Raw genomic sequence first — 21,148 nt, forward strand, 5'->3', positions numbered from 1 at the left:
ATTCCTAAAGAGATGGGAATTATCAGACACCTTTAGCCAGCCCCTGCAAGAACTGTATGGAGATCAAGAAGCAAAACGTTTAGAAACTGGCCATTGGAACAACTGCACTGATTCCAAATTGGGAAAGGAGTACCAGGGCTGTATACTGTCACCTCTTATCTTAACTTAATATGCAGAGGATTGGTGAAATTCCAGGCTGATGAAGGCACAAGCTGGAATAAAGATTGCTGGGAGAAATATCAATAACCCCCAGATATGCAGATGACATCACCCTTATAGCAGAAAGCAAAGGGGAACTAAAGAGCCTCTTGATGAAGGTGAAAGAAGAGTGTGAAAAAGTTGACTTAAAACTCAGCATTCAAAAAACTAAGATCATGGCATCCAGTTTCATTACTTCATGGCAATAGATGGGGAAAGAATGGAAACAGTGACAGACTTTATTTTCTTGGGCTCCAAAATCACTCCAGATGGTGACTGCAGTCATGAAGTTAAAAATGTTTGCTCCTTTGGAGAAAAGCTATGACAAACCTAGATAGCATATTAAAAGGCAGAGCCATTACTTTGTCCATATATGCAAAGGTCCATATAGTCAAAGCTATGGTTTTTCTAGTAGTCATGTATGGATGTGAGAGATGGACCATAAAGAAAGTTGAGTGCAGAAGGATAGATGCTTTCTAACTGTGGTGTTGGAGAAGACTCTTGAGAGTCCCTTGGACAACAATGAGATCAAACCTGTCAATCCTAAAGGAAATCAAACCTTAATGTTCATTGGAAGGACTGTTGCTGAAGCTCCAATACTTTGACCACCTGATGGGAAGAACTGACTCATTAGAAAAGACCCTGATGCTAAAAAAGATTGAAGGCAGGAGGAGAAGGGGATGACAGAGGATGAGATGGTTGGATGGCATCCCCGACTCAGTGGACATGAGTTTGAACAAGCTCCAGGAGATGGTAAAGGACAAGGAAGCCTGGAGTGTGCATTCCATGGGATCACAGAGAGTCAAACACAACTGAGTGACTGAACAACTGCTTAAGCCTGATTATCTCATCATTTTGGGAATGTTCTTGTCATCTATTCTTTTTTTCCCCATGGTACTCAGGGGAAAATAGGTTGATTTGTCTATTTGCTTCTTAAATAATATTCAAATATAGCTTTTGATTGATTCCCAGATCCTCAAGCTTAACTTTATTTCCTTCTTAACTCTGAGTTTTTCCTGCTTTCACAGACAAGTATCTACTTAGTCCAGCTGATCTGCTGGGTGTCCTTTGAGCACACTGTTTCTTTCCTTTTGATTTTCCTGCCCAGCTTGCTCTTTTGGCTCCCATTTCTTTTATAGACCTTGTCTATCATTCACTTTAAGTATCACTGTGAAGACTTGGGTCAAGTGTTATCCCTTCTCCGAAAGTGGGAAGCTGAGCCAGAGATCAGCAAAATGTCTTTTTAAGATACAAGTGCTCGGGCCTGGTGCACTGGGAAGACCCAGAGGAATCAGGTGGAGAGGGAGGTGGGAAGGGGGATCGGGATGGGGAACACATGTAAATCCATGGCTGATTCATGTCAATGTATGACAAAAACCATTATTTTAAAGTAATTAGCCTCCAAATAATAAAAATAAATGGGGGAAAAAAAAAAAAGAGAGATACTCATTCCTTGATAAAAACAAGCCCTGTGCCTTTGCCAGCCTGGGACACCAGCTCTCACACCTGTGTCTCTAGCACAGACCTTCACACCTGCCTGTCCAGCTGCACCGTGACATCACCGAGAGGTCATCTCAGTTTGTCCACAAGCGAAGTCTCCTAAACCTGCATCCACCATCTTCCCCATCTCAGTAAATGGGGACCCTGTCCTTCCCCTTCCTCACCCCAAACACCACAGTCTCCTCTTCTCTTACAGCCACACCCATCCCGTCAGCAGATCTTTCAGACTCCACCTTCAACATGTGCCTGGAGTGTGACCCCATCTCTCCATTCCCACTGCTCTCACTCTGGTTCTGACCACTGTCATCTCTCACCTAGATAATTCCAGTAACCTCCTCACTTGTATTCACCCTTCCCCTTCCCCACTTACTGTCTTTTTCTGTAAAGCACAGAAATGATTCCTTAAAACCTCAAACAGGTCTGTCCTCTCCCTCCTCCTGTTACAGGAGTGACCGCAGGCTCCTCCTGCTCTGTCTCCACCCTCACTCCCTTCATTCTCACTCTGCTCTCCTGGCCTCCTTGTCCTGACTCCCTTGGGCATCTCCCCGTGGCCCCTGCACCTGCCCCTCCCTCTGTGAGGAGCAGCCTCTCCAGGTCTGCCTGAGCCCCTCCCCACCCCAGATCTGCTCACACCCCCTCTGAGCAGAGCCCTCACACCCCAGTGTGGACTCACTTTCCTCCTTCACTCTCCACCCCCTTGAACCAGCTTGCTTTTCCTTCCTGTCCTCAGTCCTTGCGCTCAGGTTATTTTCCATGTTGTCCATCTCCCATCATGGAAAGAAACTCTAGGAGCTTTGTTTCTTCACAACTGAGTTCATTGTGCCCAGAACAATGCCTGTCATACAGTAGGTCCTCAGTAAATACCTGTTAAAATAGTCAAAGTGTAGATGCTGTGCAAAACTACAGAATGAAAACAAATAAAAAATACGGAGAGGCTTTTTTAAATTTTTTTTTAATGTTCAAGGTCACAGTTTAGTTCCTCTGACTTATACCCACTGCTCTGGCTTCCCAGGTGGCTCAGTGGTAAAGAATCCACCTGCTAGTGCAGGAGACGCAGGAGGCACGGATTCCATCCCTGGGTCAGGAAGGTCTCCTGGAGGAGGAAATAGCAAACCACTCCAGTGTTGTTGCCTGGGAATCCCATGGACAGAGGAGCCTGACAAGCCCTAGTCCATGAGGTTACAAAGAGTTGAATACCACTTAGCAGCTGAGCATGTATGCACATTACTCAAATACTTGTATGAGGAACTAATGATAAAAGTGTAAGATGGTAGTAGAACACAATTTATATCTTTTTCTTTCCCCCCTTTTCTATCTGTATAGGATTTACAGCTTTTGAAGGAAGGAGATCTAACTGAGATAGGAGAAAGAGGAACCCCGCTGAGTGAAGGACAGAAAGCCCGGGTCAGCCTCGCCAGGTAAATGGAGTTTCAGTTGCCATCCTGCCCCTCCTCCTCCGTGGCTCCTAGTGGACAGGAGCACACAGACCTTGCTCACCAGGTGGGCCTGTGTGAAACAGGGACCTGGTCCTTTCCCTGGGCTTGTAGAAGGAACATGAAGTTGTTGCACACCATCATGATTCAGAGATGAGACCCAGGGAGTGTGTAGTGTCCTCTCCTGATGGACGTCTCTCTACATTTTCTAGAGCTGTCTATCAGAATGCAGACATCTACCTCCTGGACGATCCGCTCAGCGCAGTGGATGCAGGAGTCAGCAGGCACTTGTTCGAACGGTGAGTTTGCTCCTGTTTTCTATCATTTCTTCTTTCCAAGAGCCCTGTAGAGATGAGGGAAGAGAGTTCAGAAAGGTCTTTGTGCTCCAGGAGACTCAGCTCCCTCTGCCCTGGTGTCCTTCCATCCCCAGAAGATCCATCGTAGAGAAATCTTGCATCATGATGAGGTCAGGACAGGAACATACAGCAGGTGCTTCCAGTGTATGGGGGCCAGTGGGGTCCATGCTTTCGGGAGTGACAAATAGATGGCAGTTTTCCTCCTGCTACTTGCAGTTGATTACCAGACACTCCGGGCGAATCCAGACCCCAGGAATAACAACTAATAAAAATAAATGAAAAAAAAAAAAAAGGAAAGATGATGTAGGATTTTAAAATCAGAGAATGAGACTCTATAACCTGGTACTTGGCTGCTAGTTTTTTTCATCCATTATTTGCTTAAGGCATGTTAGAAGTGAAGTTTTAGGTACTGACATAGGGCTTCCATGGAAAGACCCTGTTGGTTTACGCTTGTTATTCTATCACTTTGGAAATAAAGTCTTTATTAAGTCTAGACTTAATGAAGTCTAGAATTTGAGAATCATGTATTCCACATCTGAGTATGATTTCAATCATTTCATGTTATTTCATGGATGCTTACTAGCATTAATACTTAGACCTACAATGTAGAGCCACCTATAATCTGGCTTGAATCTTGACTCTCATTCTTGTTTCTGGAATTTAAAACTTGTCAGTTGCTCCTGGTTGGCTATATAATGACTAAAGTAAAACAACTCTGATGCTTTTTGGTGTACAATGTGTCCTAACACACACAGACTGAGACCTCTTATGGAGTCTTAGTTTTTTGAGAGCCTTGCGAACTTGTTTTTTTTCCCTAAAACAGCCTCCACATCTCCCCCATGGTCAGTTCACTTGCTGTTGTTCACCTTGTTAAAGCCAAGGAGTCTTCCAGTTGCACTTATTAACGCCCTGCTGTGCGCACTGAGATCAATGCCCTTACAGATGTTACTGCACAAAACCTCTTAGTTTACAAGGAGGATGGAGAGCCAGGAGAGGGGAAGGACCCACACTGGGCAGAATAAGGGAGACTAGGATGCCCAGGTCTCATTCCTGCCTCTCAGGAACATGTCTCTATGTGGAGCTTGTTATGACAGATGCCTGGGAAAAGCTCAGCCTAGTCAGGGTTTAGAGTGTTTTAAAACAGGATGGTAAGAGCTGAATGTAAAGTGGAAGTGTCAGCTGGAGGTTTTCACTGAAGTTGGAAAGCTCCCTGTGCCCGGGGCTGGGCGGGCAGTACTGAAGCAAGAGTAGAAGCTCAGGTGTGGATGGAGGAGGAAGCAGGGCTGTGAGAACAGCAGGCACATCCTCGCCTGGAGGAGGCGGGGTGTGCAGCAGAGAGAAGCTGTTTGGAAATTCTCTCTGTCAGGTCCTGTGTTAGTTTCTAGGACTGTGTCTCACAGGAGACCAGCGTTGGGTGGCTTAGAAATAACAGAAGTTCATCTCTCATGGTTTTGGAGGCTGGGAAAGTCCAAGCCAGGGTGCTGAAAGATTCAGTCTGGATGAGAGTCTGATTCCTATGTCCTCACGTCGTGGCAGAGGTGAGGTAGCCGTGTGGGTCCCTTTTATAAGGACACTCATCCCATTCATGCAGCTCCACTCTCAGGACCTGGTCCCTCCCAATGGCCCCACCTCCTAATACCAATACATTGGGGATTAGGTCTCAATGTATGACTTTTGAGAAGAAAAACATTCAGTCTGTAGCAAGTTGTCACAGATAGGGGTGCTCAAAGAATAGAGATTAATTTTCTCACAGTTCTTGAGGCTACAGTTTGAGGGTGTGGGTGGTTCAGTTTCTCCTGAGACTGCTCTCCTTGGCTTCTGACCGCATCCCCCTCACTGTGTCCACACGGCCGGGGTTTTCTCTAGCTGCAGCGAGCAGGGGCTGCTCTCTATGGTGGCGCGTGGGCTTCTCACGGCGACAGCTCCTCTGGTTGCAGAGCCCAGCTCTGTGGTGCGTGGGCTCAATTGCTGCAGTTCCTGGGCTCCAGAGCGCAGGCGCAGTAGTTGTGGTGCAGGGGCTGAGGTGCTTTGTGCCTGTGGGATTGAAAGGTTGTTGCTGAATCACACAAAGATGCCGGGGTTCTTGGCCTCTGGAGGAGAATTCAATCCGCGGCCAGAGATGAGGCTGGATCTCTCAGAGCTTTTGTGTAATAAAGTTTTATTAAAGTATAAAGGAGATAGAGAAATCTTCTGACGTAGACATCAGGAGCGGGTAGAAACAGTACCCCCTTGCTAGTCTTAGCACTGGAATTATATACTCTCAAATTAGTTATTACGGTGAATCAAAAGAATGTCTAGAGTTTGTAAAGACCTCACCAGACCTACTCCCATGATTTACATTTTGAGATAACAGAATTAGCCAGGTTTTTTCAGAGACTGTCCTCAAGCAGGATACATTATTATTTTTTTTCAATTATTTTTATTAGTTGGAGGCTAATTACTTCGCAACATTGCAGTGGGTTTTGTCATACATTGACATGAATCAGCCATGGAGTTACATGTATTCCCCATCCCGATCCCCCCTCCCACCTCCCCCCCCCACCCGATTCCTCTGGGTCCTCCCAGTGCACCAGGCCCGAGCACCTGTCACATGCATTCCACCTGGGCCGGTGGTCTCTTTCACCATAGATAATATACATGCTGTTCTCTCGAAACATCCCACCCTCGCCTTCTCCCACAGGATACATTATTGTTATATAATCCTAAGGAATGTAGAGGGGAAAAAAATTTGTCCTTTCTTCCTCCTTGAGAATTCCAAACCCCTCTCTCCATGGGGACCCCTAGACTTCTTATCAACCTGCGTGGGAATTGACTCTCTCATTCCCCTCTTTTCTTTTAGAATTATGTTGCCAAGGGAAGGGAGTGTCATTTTTGTTCCATAACTACTTCCTGCTATTAAGGGGCATGGTCCCTAAATTGTTAAGGCAACATACTCTTCTAACCCTCATATTGAGGGCCTCTGATGCAGGGGCCCCATGTAATAATAGTTGGAGGAGGCTGTGGCACTCATAGGAGCTTGGACAACCATTTGTAACTTAAAAGCCTTCATGGGACTAGAAACAAATCCAATTACACAGTTACAGATGCAGGGAGCAAACAACAAAAATAGAACAATCAGAATTATTGCAATTAAGATAGTCTTCCACCATGGGGAACTAGTTAACATCTCCCAAAGTGAGGCAATTGAGGCTTCAGGAGTATCCATAGTCCCAGTCATCTTGGTCATGTGCTTAGTAAAATGAGTAACATTAGTGCTCATATCAGGGATATAAGCACAGCATTGGGTATGAATAATGGCACAAGTTCCTCCTTGCGCAGCTGTCAGAATATCTAAAGCTAATCTGTTTTGTAAAACCACTTTTCTAATTTGTGCTTGTTCAGCATTAAGAGATGAAAAAGCTTTTTGAGAATCTTCTAATGTCTGTTGAGTAAAATTAGTTAAAGTGTTGTAGGAAGGGGGAGGCCCCCTACAGGGGCCCAAGAACGGGCTCTTGTCTAACACTCGGAAAAGAATTGTCTGAGGAGACACATGCTGACAAAGCAAGAGATTTTATTGGAAAGGGCAGCTGGGTGGAGAGCAGTAGGGTAAAGGAACCCACCAGAACTGCTCTGCCTCGTGGCTTCCAGTCTTGGGTTTTATGGTGATGGGATTAGTTTCTGGGTGTTCTTTAGCCAATCATTCTAATTCAGAGTCTTTCCTGGTGGCGCATGCATCGCTCAGCCAAAATGGATGCTATCGAGAGGGATTCTGGGAAGTGGACGGACACGCGGTGTCTCCTTTTGACCTTTCCCGAACTCTTCCGGTTGGTGGTGGCTTATTAGTTCTGTATTCCTTATCAGGCTCTCCTGTCATAAAACAACTCATGCAAATGGTTACTATGGTGCCTGGCCAGGGTGGGCAGTTTCAATCAGTGTGCTTCCCCTATCAAAAGCATCCACTCATAGCATAACATCTGTAGTTTCCAAAGAGGAAACAAACACTGCAGCCAAATAATCATACCAGTGAAATACAGACCTTGCCCACCGAGTTTTAAGGTGAGGTAAATTAGCAGGCTTCTCTGGAAACTCTGAAAATATAAAGCCATGAGTAAAGGCTAGACCCAGGGTACATCTCCCTATCCAGCCGGGGGAAGCCATGCCCATAGGTAAGAGCCACATATCCAGTAAGTCCCATTTGGAGCAAGCCAGCGTGACTGAGACATCCAGTCCCAATCAGTGCCTTGCCAGATGGAGGGAGGACCTGAATTGGGGCTGGAAAACATGGGAATGATTACATTGCATATTTCCTGAGGCAAAAATCCCAAGTGTTTCCAATCACCATAATTAAGTTGTTGGCTAACTTTTGGGGATGGCTCAGTTTGTTCCCAGCATATAGGGGCAGTAGATATTAGATGTCCTTTTTCAGGAGTTAGCCATATAACCTCATCCCATATTTAATAAACGTCAGATGAAAAACTATCAGATCTGGACATGTTTGTCTTATGTGTAGCAAAATAGTCATTAAACTGAGACAATGTATAATCAAAATTAAAAGTCATGTTATGTCCATAGTTAAAGTACAAACTGTTGCACCAGTCCATTTTAGGGTTGTTAGATGTCATCAGTTTAAGAAGAGGCATCACATGTGATTGTTGAAGGTATTTGCAGGCTTGGAGAAAGTTCTTTCCTTGAAGTGGAGATGTCCACCTTGGGAAGCCTTCCACTAATGAAGAAGGGCGTGCTCCACAGACCCAGCAGTTAGACCGATTGTGGAATGCAGCATAGGAGTGAGCCCAGGACAGGAAGGCATTGTCTTGAGCATCAAGCGGCAAACTCAGGATCTTTGGAGTCAGCAGAAGTAGACTCACATAGATTATCAGGCCCATCTGAAACATACAAAGTCAGAGCATAGAAAGTAAAGACATAAAACGACATCACTTAGTTCTGGTCAGGGTGCCATCTCTTAACTTGAGTGTGATGTACCCACAAATCAATTCCTGGCACTTTGACAGCTGTGGGAGAAGAAAGAATAACCTGGTAAGGGCCTTCCCAGAGGGGCTCGAGGGATGGGCCCCCAGACCCCAGTGTTTTTATGAGGACCTCGGTTCCTGACTCAAATAGAGGCTTGCTGGATTCAGAGGCTGGGTCAGGAGTCGTCTCCCGGAGTTCTGTTAATACCTGTTGAAAAGCTGAGAGCTAAAAAAAAAAAAAAAAAAAAAAAAAAAAAAAAAAAAGAAAAGCTGAGAGCTGAGTTACATAATTAGTTAACTCCAAGGCTTCAGGATCTATAACAATGTCGGTGTGTAAGAAAGGCCTTCCATAAATACATTCAAAGGGGGACAGTCCTTCCTTTTTGGGGCAGTTTGAGCCCTCATTAAAGCTATGGGTAGGACTTTAATCCAATTGTCCTGTGTCTCTTGAGTTAACTTGCGCAGATGTCTTTTGATAATGTCATTAGCTTTTTCAACCTTTCCTAAGGATTGGGGTCTTCAGGAACAGTGTAAGTGATACTCTATTCCTAGAGCTTTAGACAGCAGCTTTAAAGGCGGAGCCATTGACACTCTGAAGGCTCCGTGGCAGCCCAAACCTGGGGATAATTTCATGGATTAAAATCTTTATAACCTCTTTAGCTTGTTCACTATGACAGGGGAAAGCCTCAATCCATCCAGTAAAAGTATCTACCCAAACTTGTAAGCGAGAATACCCATTAGCTTTTGGCATATGAGTGAAATCAATTTCCCAGTCCTCTCCAGGATACTTTCCACGTTGTAATCCAGATCTTGCTAGCTTTTCAGTCTTTGGGTTATTTTTCTGACAAACCTCACACCTTTTGATAATGTTCTTTAAAGTTTTCATTACAGTTTTACCTTCAAACAAAGGAGAAGCTATCTGGTAAGTACTTTCTGCACCCAAATGAAAACTCTGGTGTAAACCCTTAAGAATTTTCCACTGAGCATTTTCAGGAATTATCAACCGTCCATCCTCGGACTGTAACCATCCTTTATCAGTAATCTTTGCTTCTCTTTTCTCATATCTTTCTAATTCTTCCTCAGTATATTGTGGTTTTTCCTGTTCCAGAGGACCTGTCCAGATCAAAGGCGTCTGTAGTGAGGGGGTTTCGTAAAGTGCCACTTTTTTGGCTTGAGAGTCGGCTAACAGGTTATGGCTACTTTACTTCCATCCCTGCTGTGCCCTTTGCAATGGATAACTGCTACTTCTTTAAGACAATAGATAGCAGTCAAAGTCTCTCAATCTCTCTGAAATGTTTAATAGGTTCTCCTGTTGCTGTTTTAAACTGTCTTTCCTCCCATATTGCAGCATGAGCATGTAAAGTCAAATAAGCATATTTAGAATCAGTGTAGATATTTACTCGCTGCCCTTTCTAGAGCTTGGTTCAGAGCCACAAGCTACGCCAACTGGGCACTGGTTCCCTGGGGGAGAGATTTTGCTTCTAAAACCTGTTCAGCAGTCACCACTGCATAACCTGCTTTACGCTTTCCATCCTGAACAAGAGAACTGCCATCTGTAAATATTTCCATGTCAGGATTGTCTAATGGGGTATCCATTAGATCTTCCTGAGCTGCATAGTTTAAAGTTAGGAATTGGGAATAATCGTGATCAGGTGTTCCATTTTCCTTCTCAGGAAGGAAAGTGGCGGGATTTAAATTTCCACAAACTTTAAGCTTAGTTACTGGTCCTTCTAACAACAATGATTGATATTTAAGAAGTCTACGGTCTGTCATCCAAATATTAACCTTAGAATTTAAGATTCCACTCACATCATGAGAAGTCAGTACAGTAAGGTTTCATCCATTAATTATTTTTAAAGCTTCAGGTGCTAATAAAGGCGTGGCCCCAATTACTCTTAGGCAGTGGGGCCACCCATGTGCAATTACATCTAATTTTCTGCTTAGATAAGCAATAGGTTGCTGGTGAGGCCCTTGGGGTTGTGTTAAAACTCCCAAGGACATACCTTTTCTTTCAGTGACAAACAAATTAAATTCTGACCCTGTGGGCAAGCTCAGAGCAGGAGCTTGCAGGAGAGCAGTCTGAAGAACCTTAAAAGCCTTTTGAGTATCTGGAGACCAAACCAGTTTGTTGGTTTGGGCCTGCTGAGTTTCAGCTATAAGTTTATATAAAGACCGGGCAAGTTCCCCATAACCCGGAATCCAAATACCACAGTAGCCTGTGACTCCCCCAAATCCTCTCAATTGTCTTAAAGTCATAAGTAGGGGATGGTTTAGTATAGGTTTAATTCTCTCAGGGCCTATGGCCCTAGTCCCTTCTGATATGATTAGGCCCAGATATCTAACAGATTGTTGACAAAGCTGAGCCTTCTCTCTTGATACCTTGTAACCGCAGCCTGCCAGAAAGTTTAAGAAATCTTTTGAGGCTCGTGAACAAGCTTCCTCTGTCTCAGCACAGAGCAAAATATCATCTACATATTATAATGCCACCGCTTTAGAGCTATTAAAGTTTTATAGATCCCGTGACAAACTTTGTCCAAATAAGTGAGGACTGTCACAAAATCCCTGGGGCAAAACTGTCCAGGTTAACTGAGAAGCTGGTTGCGTAGGGTCTTCAAAGGCAAATAGAAATTGACGTTCCTCTGCCAAAGGCACTGAATAGAAGGCATCTTTCAAATCAATTACTGAGAAATATTTGGCTTGGTCAGGAATTTCAGACTATAGAGTATAAGGATTAGGCACCACCGGGTGTAAAGGAACCACAGCCTCATTTATTATTTGTAAATCTTGAACTACTCTCCATTTACCATTTGATTTCTTTATACCCAAAATAGGAGTGTTGCATGGACTGTTACAGGTAACTAATAGTCCCTGTTCCTTTAAATTTTCAATGATGGGTTTTAACCCTTCTTTAACCTCAGGCTTCTCATGTGGAAATAAGTGTGGGTCTTTGAGCTTGACAACTACAGGAATAGCATTTTGTGTGCAACCCACAGATTTTCCATCAGCCCATACTCTAGGATTTATATTTTGTTCAACTAAAGGGAGAGAAAGGGAGGGCTCCATAATCATGAAAACAGAGGCATGGACCTTGTTCAGTATATCCCTCTCCAAAAGGGGTGAGGGTGATTCTGGCACGATCAGGAACTCGTGTGAAAATAGCACAGAATTCCAGTTGCAAGATAAAGAATAACTGAAATAATATCTTTTGGCTCATCCAGACAGTCTGATTATGGAAGTGGATTGGGAAGAAAGTGGGCCAGGGGCTTCAGTAAGCACGGAGTAAGTTGCCCCAGTATCTAAAAGAAAACCAACAGATTGGCCTCCCACAGTTATCAATACCTGGGGTTCCTCAGGTGTAATTAGGACGGGAGCTTGTGTGGGGACTACTGGGCACCTTCAGTCCTGGTTATTTTGAGAGTCCAACCCCTGAAACCTACACCTCTGGGGCCAGTCTCTCCTCCAGTGTGGTCCTTTGCAGACCGGACATGGAGCCGGGGGCAGCTTAGATGCCTGAGGGCAATCCCGCTTGAGGTGCTCCTCCTTTCCACAGTAATAGCGAGACCATCCCTTTTCACCTGGGTCCCTCTGGGCATTTTTCTCAGACTGTTTAAGAATGGTTTTCATAGTCATTGCGAAGGCTTCCGCCTGTTCCTTCGTCTGTCTCTGCCTTTCTTTCTTTTCCTCATATTCCTTACAATAATAGACTGTCTGAGCCAGTTGTAACAGATTATCTAAAGACTGATTTGGTCCATATGCCCATTTTGATAACTTACGGCAAATATCTGGAGCTGATTGAGTGAGAAATCTATCTTTTAAGATCACTTTTCCCCATCACTTTCGGGATCAATCTCAGTGAATCTGAGAAGGGCTTCTCTCAGTCTGTCTAGGAATTTACCAGGAGCTTTCTTCTCCTCCTGTTCTATGTTTGCCAGTTTGCCATAGTTTAAAGGCTTAGAATGCGCCTGCCTGAGTCCTTCAAGAACACATCTGAAAAAATGACTCTGATCCCATCTTCCTTTCGCTGTGTTGTAGTCCCAGTCTGGTTCTGTAGCTGGGACCACCTGATTCCCAGTAGGGAGAGCAGTTATCTCATCCTCCCTCTTTCCTATTGATTCATTACCAAACCATTCATCTCCATAAGCAACCGCTTTTCCCAAAACTCAACTTTTTGAGTCGAGACTTAGCGTTTGTCCCAAGATATACATCACATCCTTCCAAGTAAGGTCATAATGCAGAGTAATACCTTTAAAAGCTCTAATATATTTTTCTGGGTCCTCTAAATAGTCTCCCAGATCCTCCTTGATTCTTTGTATTTCTTGATAAGAAAAAGGCTTATTAACTCTCATAGACTGATTATTTGTCCCGGTGGGTACTTCATGAAGAGGCAACAGCTTGTGTGGCTGTTCCTCAGTCTCTCTGGCTGCTCTGCACATATCCCAGAGAGAGATTGGAGAAACCTGCTTTTCTTTATCTCTTTGTCTCCTGTCCACCATCTCATCTCTTATTTCGATTGTCTGAGTTTCTATAGAAATCAGAGTAGTCTGAAGTCATACTGAGACAGGAGCTGTTTGGGCCTCTATGTGGACAGTTCGAATCTCATTTTGGGTTTCCACTGAGATTGAGGCAATTTGTATCTCAGTTTGGGTTTCCACTGAGACCAAGACAGTTTGAATCTCAGTTTGGGTTTCCACTGAGACCAAGACAGTTGGAACCTCAGTTTGGAGCCCTGGGTATGGGGGCAAAGTAGGAGGACGGGGGGAGCTGAAGGTTTCACACCCAAATCTATACCCTTAGGACCTAAGTCTGGTATATTTTGCAGAGTGAAAAAGGGTAACACATATGCTACTTCTACCCATTTCCCTTGTTTCTGACAGAATCAGTCTAATTGTAAAACAGTATTATACTTAAGAGACCCTCCAAATGGCCACCGTTTGCCGTCCTCCAGTGGGTACCGCAGCTATGCAGTATCACATAGGAGGACCAGGTGTGTCTTTCATCCCTGGGGATCAAATCTATCCCAGTGTTTCAGGATACAGTTCAAAGGAGTGAGGCTGGAATTGTTACCTCCCATCTGTAAGAGAGAAAAAATAAGCGACCAGCACCGTTTTTCTACCGGAGGCGTCCCTCCCTGCTCTAGATGGGGGTGTAGACAGACTTTACACCAAAAGCTTTTCCTTCCTGGTCGGACTTAGTCTGTCCCTTACCGACGCAGATGTAACACTCGTCCCTCGGTTCTACCACCAAGATGGGGTGGAGATGCACCAGGGGTAGACCTGATGGCATCCCTGACTGATGTCTAGCTCTTCACCATTAAAACCTTGCTTGCCTCTGATGCCACCCGGGGTGCAACCAGAGTAACCTCCCGGAATGCCTCCCAAGCCAAGACCGCTGGGGGACACATTCGTCACCTGAGTGCCTGTGCACAACCCTGAGTATATTCCTGACCACAGTAAGACCGATACAAACATGAAACTGAGATGTTTCTTCCAAGCGTCACCACACCAGTGTAAGAGCCTTCTCTGGTCCACTAAGAGCCAATGTTACCGAAGGAAAAAAATCCCTTGTCGTTCCAATCTGAGTAACCTTTAACTTCAGAGATGCTCTTGGAGCTAGAACTCCATCTAGCTTCTGAACTTTCCATGCCTAGTGAGGCTAGGCACTTCCTGACTACCAATCCAAGTTTGGGACCTAGGCCACAGTACACATTAGCAACATAGACTAGAAGTCCCTTGAAAGTCTATGATCTGACAGATTAGGTTGTACTTCTAATTCCCAAAGAGTTATGAAATGGTCAAAGAGACCGAAAAGTTTGACTGAGAAAGGAGAGTTCAGTCCACACACTTTGCCCATTTCTGGTCAGTATAACCCCCTGACAGGTTTCCGCCATAGGTTGTATGAGGTTGCCGAGGAACTGCAGAGCAGGGATCCTCACTTGCTTCACGCAGGGCATTTCATTCATTCACACAGCACACCGTAGAGTTAGTAAAGTACAGTGGTAAACGTGTTTGCTAGGAGAACAAAGAACTAGAGCTCCAAGCATCCTTACCTAGTCCTAAAGGATCCCGGACGAGCCCCCAAGATGAAAGGTTGCTGCTGAATCACGCAAAGATGCCAGGGTTCTTGGCCTTCAGAGGAGAAGAATTCAATCCGGGGGCCAGAGATGAGGCTGGATCGCTCAGAGCTTTTGTGTAAAAAAGTTTTATTAAAGTATAAAGGAGATAGGGATAGCTTCTGACATAGACATCAGAAGGGGGTAAAAGAGTACCCCCTTGCTAGTCTTAGCACTGGAATTATATACTCTCAAATTAGTTATTGCGGTGAATCAAAAGAATGTCTAGAGGTTATAAAGACCTCACCAGGCCTACTCCCATGATTTACATTTTGAGATAACAGAATAAGCCAGAAGATTTTTTCAGAGACTATCCTCAAGCAGGATACATTATTGTTATATAATAAGGAATGTAGAGGGGAAAAAAGTTTGTCCTTTCTTCCTCCTTGAGAATTCCAAACCCCTCTCTCCATGGGGACCCCTAGACTTCTTATCAACCTGCCTAGGAATTGACTCTCTCAGGATCTTCCTGGACCAGGGAAGGATTCCGTGTGTCCTGCACTGGCAGGTGGATTCTTTGTCACGGAGCCACCAGGGAAGCCCCCATTTGTATGTTTTTGCTTATGTGTCTGTTGCCTTAGGAGACTGACCTAAGAAAACATTGGTATAATTTATGTCAGAGAATGTTTTGCCTATAATCTCTACTGGGAGCTTTATGGTGCCACGTCTTATGATTATTTAAGCCATTTTGAGTTTATTTTTGTGCATCGTGAGGGGGTGTGTTCTAACTTCATTGATTTACATGCTTGTGTCTCTGTCCTTGTATCTTAGTCTCTTCATCTAAGCACGCCAGTCAGATTAGATTAGGTCCAGTATAATTAAGGGTAATGATTACGTCTTAAAAGTCCATGACACCAAATTCTAAGGTTCTGATGACTCAGGTGACCACATGTGAATCTGAGGGGACATGATTGATTTACAGCAAGTCCAGAATGGCAAAGTAGAGACTTCAACAGAGTCAGCAAATGTGAGAGGGAGGTCTGTGAGGAGCTCTGGGCTCTGGACACTAGGAGCTGACTAGGAGCTAGGATTCCATGTCCACTAAGCAGGCGTTGTTAGACTTGGTGGAACCTGCCCTTGTATAAAATGTGCTTAGTGTTGGGGTGACAAAGAGTTGTGGAGATGGATGGTAGTGATGGCTGCACATCAATGTGAATGTACTTAATGCCACTGAGGTGTATGCTTAAAATGGCAGAAACGGTAAATTTCATGTTAGTTATATTGTAACACACATACAAACCTGAATAGTAGCACAGAATCTTTGAGAACAAGAGAGAACAGGGCAGATGACACATGGCATGGTCTCCAGCTCTCTGATCTGATCCTCCTTTCCCAGCCTCTCCCGTTCATGGTTTGATGAATTTTCCCTTAGAGAAGTGCCTTGTGTCTTGTCATGAGTTCAGTGACAGGAACTCGTGCTGTGACAGGGATTCCCCACCCCACCCTCCTGGCTTCATGATTGTCTCAGCCTCCTTGTTCCTAGCACCCCACCCTGAGCTCACAAATGTGTGTTACCCCATCTTGTGTGCATCTACACAAGTTCTCCATCAGGGCAGGAACAGATTCTGCTGGTCACTGCATCCGTGTCACAGGGAAGGGAGAGCAAGGCATTTTGGTGCCAAGTACAGTGTGCTGATCACAGACGTTCTCCTGAGTTCTTTTTCAAACACTGGAGATATTTATAAAATCCTCTCAAATATTTTGAGTATACTGCTTAGATATATAGTTGATAGAAGCAAGCTTAAGACTGTTGTTTGTAAACCACATTCTCTAGGGACTCTTAAAGCAGAGAGCATGAAAGCATTTTAGGAAACCACTCAGCACCAACTGGAGAGTGTTCTCAAGTCAGAGAAGTGGGTGGAACAATATGCTGTGAGATATGGTAGTTGTGTGGAAGCTTAGTCATGGGGAGGGTTTTGTATTAAAAGTGAATGAATCACACTTCTACTTGCCGTTAACAGTTTCCTTCAGCCATGAATTTATATCCAAGGCCACTGAGGTTCGTGACTTTGACAGCTTTATGCTGTGAACATAGTGGATTCTATCAGCTATAGAAGGTGAGGGCCTTATATGAACCGATGCAGTCTCACCTGTGTCCAGCCATGGATCCCATCCTGCTTCAGCCCCACATCACTAGACCCTTGCCTTCTGCATCATCAGATCTTGGGGTTTGTCCTGATCAGACTCCCATGCTGTTGTCCACACAGCTCACCCTCCTGTCCACACAACTCACCCACCTGCTCCAGTCCTTCATGGACACCCCCTCCACCCCCACCGCCCCATTCAGGAAGCAGCTCCAGGTCCTCAAACAGGCTTCTGTGCCATCTTCCCCCATCAGCCTTTCCAGCTCGTCCCCACTCAGTATCCAGCTGCTCTGTGGGGGTCCTTTCTCACCCCTCTCTGTCTGTGCACGCTGGTCCCTCTGTCCCAGAGCCAGGGAGCAGTGCCCCAGGACACAGAAGGAAGGTGGAAGATGGAATCTGCCATTCCCTCCTGCTCCTCCAGGCGGCGACCGTGCCCTCTTTCTTCCCTCAGCTCTCAGTGGGTGCACTTGATCATTTATGAGTCCCCTGCCACCCATAAACTATGAATGCAGGAAGGTACCTCAGCCCAGCATCTTCTGTGCCTCTTCCAGGATGTTTCCCCAGATAGTCTCAGGGCTCCATGTCTCCACATCTAAGACAGCAGCTCCCCTTGTTTTTCCTTCAGAGCACAGGTCACATCCCAATAGCACATTTTCTATACTTGTTCAGTGTATCCTCTACACGGTGCAGAGTGTTGTCTTTTATTTTGACCTGTGGGTGGATCCTCAGTACTTAGGACATTGCCTGGCTCCTCAACAAACTGCTGATTGAATGAATGGAGGTGGGGACTCTGTCTTATTTGTATCGCCTCCACCACAGGATGTGTCCCCTTTTAATACAGCCCTTATATAGGATTATATGTGGGATCATAGAATTAACACAGCCCTTATATAGGAATAACTGTTATACAACTGGTTGCTGACTCAATCATTTCTATGGCGTGACTTGGAAATCTTTAAAAACTTGGAAAAGAGTGTATTTTTCTAGTGACTTGGATGAAAACATTATTTAGGAAAAGTTCCAAGCCATCAACTGATCACTTCATTGTAATTATTTATAGTACCTTATCTGTGATGGAATGTTAGGAATAAAACATCTTAAAACTTTTGGGTTGATTCATCTTCGACGTAACACCCCATCAGATTTGATTAACATCCACCTTTAGGGACTATTGGCAGGCAATTATGAATTAAAGAGAAAAAATTCTGTTTAAAAGCTTTAGTTCTAAGTTGAAAAGATGTTAATCAAGAAACTTAGGTATGAACATTGAGCTAACAGATGTCAAAAGGTGAGAATGAATCCTTTTGAACTTAATGAAGCAATGATGTATGTTTCTACATCCTGGGGTTTTGCTTCTGATCACAGACCCAGTGTCCAGAGTGTCCCCTTAAGACTTTTCTATCCTGAGTCCAAAGCACATGACTGCTTGTGGTTATGGTGGAGTGGAGAAGGGGCCTGACCTTTACTGAGTGGATTGGTGGTTTGATTTTTCAGAATGTGTGGATGAGTTGTCATTGACCTTGTTTTGAGATGAAGAAACTGAGGTTGGATTGCTCATCTGACGTCAGTTTTGTGAGAGGGACTGAGATGCAGTCTGCTGGCTGCAGACTTTCCATCTGACTCACTCATGGTCTGAGCTATGGCCCAGGTTCCTGAGATTTTCTCTGCGAGGTGCTGGGGCACCCAGAGTACCTGCCTGGAGCCCCGCCTGTTGTCACCAGGGCCCCAGACTCACCCATTTGCTTCTCTGGAGGGGTTGTGGACCCTGTGGGATCAGACTGGGCCTGAGTTCCTAGGGGTCTGCATGTGAAATGTAGGAGTAGGTTTTTTTACTGTGGAAAAAATTTAAGGTTGAATACTGAGGGTATCTTGACTAAGAGAACTGATGGGTCTTCTGAGCCACTGGATGCTTTCCACTGATTTGGTCCATTTGGAGTCTGTTCTTTTACTTTCATGTTTGGAAGGTGTTCAGTCCTAATGAAAGAAGACTTGCTTCCTGGATGAAACTGGGAATGTTGTAGAGAGTGATGGAGGCCAGGCTGACATTTATTTTATATCTTACATTCTTTGGGAACAAGCGTCTGGCAAATGCACTCTGTCAAAGATTACCACGAACCTATTAATTTTTTGTTGTGAATATTTGCATCATTAACTATAAATAATCGCCTAGAAAGCTAAGAATGTACACATTTTTAAATGACATGAATCCCTCTTCTCCCATTCCCAAATAGTGATAAAATAGTGTTTTAGTTATGTCAAGTTTTGAAATCACAGTATTACTCAGTTGTTTTCCTTTATGAAACATGTAAATAATTGTTAAGCTGAGTTTTAGAGGAAAAGACTTATCTGTTGGTGCCTCTTTCACTGGACTGATTTTAAGAATTTTTTGTAGCAGTAGATTCAAATTTGCTGCAGATAAATTTAAGAACCTATTTGGATTAATTGACTTATGTTTATTTAATTTTTATTATTGATTTGGCATTTAAACTAAGGATCTTTGGCTGCTATGTGGTCTTTGTCTCACTGTTTTCAAAATATGTTTTCAGTTTGAGGCATTCCATTAATGTGCTTTTACTTTCTGCACCTTTTACATTTGTAGATGTATTCATCAGGTCTTGAAGGAGAAGATCACAATCTTAGTCACTCATCAGTTGCAATACCTAAAAGATGCAAGTCAGATTCTGATATTGAAAGATGTAAGTAATTTCTAGAAGACTGTGGGATTGCTAGCCCTCATATGTGTTGGGAGGAGGCAATGGAAACCCACTCCAGTACTCTTGCCTGGAAAATCCCGTGGATGGAGGAGCCTGGTAGGCTGTAGTCCATGGGGTCGTGAAGGGTCGGACACAACTGAGCGACTTCACTTTCACTTTTCACTTTCATGCATTGGAGAAGGAAATGGCAACCCACTCCAGTGTTCTTGCCTGGAGAATCCCAGGGATGGGGGAGCCTGGTGGGTTGCCATCTATGGAGTTGCACAGAATCAGACATGACTGAAGCGACTTAGCAGCAGTGGCAGATGTGTTGAAGGATGGACCTCCTTTCTGGTCACTTTCCTTGGATTCATGGTAAACACCCTCTTCTCCCTCAGTTTTTCACCCCCTTCTTCTCAGAGCTGGTGTTCACACCTTGGAGGATGAACCTAAAGCTCTGCAGAAATGTCATTATTACATTCTAAGCCATATAAACCCTAAAGTGTATAAGAGTGCAACCACAGGATAATTGAATCATCACTGCTCTAACAAAGTTTGTTAAGGATAATGACGCAATTTTATTTAGAACTTTTTATTTTCCTCTTCCATGATTTAAGTCAAAGTGTATTACTTACAAATTAGAGATTCTAAGATCTGTTGGTATCCAGGTGATTGTCGTACCTAGTTTGCCTAAAGAGCATCTTTCATTAACTCCAGAAACGAGGTTGGGTAGCCGAGCACCCAGGTCAGAGACGTCCTCTCTGCTGGTGTCTCCAGTTGCTGGTCTCACTGCCCAGGTCTCTATGTGACTGATACGTGTGGGAGCCTGTGCAGCAGGAGGACAAGTCCCTGCCTTCATGGGGCTCCTGTTCTTATTGGGAAGATGTGACAAAGAGGATGACATCCTGGCTCTCTCCTTGAGGAGCTGGTGCCTCACGGGGTCTGAGTGACATGAAGGTGGGGGCCACACAGTCACCTGGGGGAGGGGGTCTGAGGCAGGGTGTCCTCAGTAAAGAGCTGACCTGGCAGGTTGGAGGAACGACAGGAGGACAAGCGTGTCTGAGGAGAGTGAGCAGGGGATGTGGAGGGAGCTGGTCTCCGAGCAATGGCCAGGGTACCAGAAGTGGCATGGAAGTCTTGGACAGTCCAGAGCAGAGGAGGGATGTGGTCTGATATCAAGTTTGAGAGATTTCTCTGATGGTCACTTGAGGGGTGACAGAAAAAGCAATTCCAGGTCTTAGTAAAGCTGAGAAGACAGCAGTGTGGGTTGAGGCTAGAGTATCAGCTTCTAGAGCTGTCATGATGAAGTACCGTAAACTGGGTGACTTCAACAGAAGTTTGTCGTCTCCCTGTTCTGGAGGCTACAAGTCCCAAGTCAAGGTGCTGGCAGGGCCTTTCTCTCCCTGAAGGCTCCAGGGGAGGATCCTTTCTTCCAGCCTATGGTGTTTGCCAGCCTTTCTTGGTATTCCTTGGCTTCCAACTGCAGCACTGTGGTCTCTGCCTCTGATGCCACATGGCCATTGTCCCCGTGTCTGAGTCCCTTCTCATAAGGACATCAGTCATATTGGATTTAGGGTCACCCTGCACCAGTGCGATCTCCTCTCAACTTGATTACATCTGCAAAGACCCTGTTTCCAAATAAGGTCATGTTCATAGGTGTCACGTTTGAACTTATCTTTTTGAGGAGGGAGCACCATCCAACCCACTGCTCCTAGCATGGTTGGGAGATGTGGTGGAGATTAATGAGAAGTTTTCAGACTTGGTGGTAGTTTGATGCTTAATTTTTTGGCTCATTTACATCTGGGCCTCAGCATCTTTTTCTTTAA

General features: G+C 44.7%; 2 protein-coding genes across 5 annotated transcripts in view; one reads left to right on the forward strand and one right to left on the reverse strand.

Moving 5' to 3' along the window:
* LOC122447240 (ATP-binding cassette sub-family C member 4-like) overlaps window positions 1-21,148 on the reverse strand; it is a 914,448-nt gene that overhangs the window by 256,432 nt on the left and 636,868 nt on the right. The window lies entirely within an intron of this gene.
* Window positions 1-21,148, forward strand: part of LOC122447589 (ATP-binding cassette sub-family C member 4-like) — a 225,484-nt gene that overhangs the window by 59,274 nt on the left and 145,062 nt on the right. For all 4 annotated transcript variants that reach the window (XM_043478284.1, XM_043478285.1, XM_043478287.1 and 1 more), the window contains 3 exons: window positions 3,022-3,116; window positions 3,344-3,430; window positions 19,229-19,325. In XM_043478284.1, coding sequence (XP_043334219.1) covers window positions 3,022-3,116; window positions 3,344-3,430; window positions 19,229-19,325 — 279 coding nt within the window. The remainder of the gene's footprint in view (window positions 1-3,021; window positions 3,117-3,343; window positions 3,431-19,228; window positions 19,326-21,148) is intronic.

The sequence above is a fragment of the Cervus canadensis genome, chromosome 9 (genome assembly GCF_019320065.1).
Source record: "Cervus canadensis isolate Bull #8, Minnesota chromosome 9, ASM1932006v1, whole genome shotgun sequence".
Taxonomy (NCBI): domain Eukaryota; kingdom Metazoa; phylum Chordata; class Mammalia; order Artiodactyla; family Cervidae; genus Cervus; species Cervus canadensis.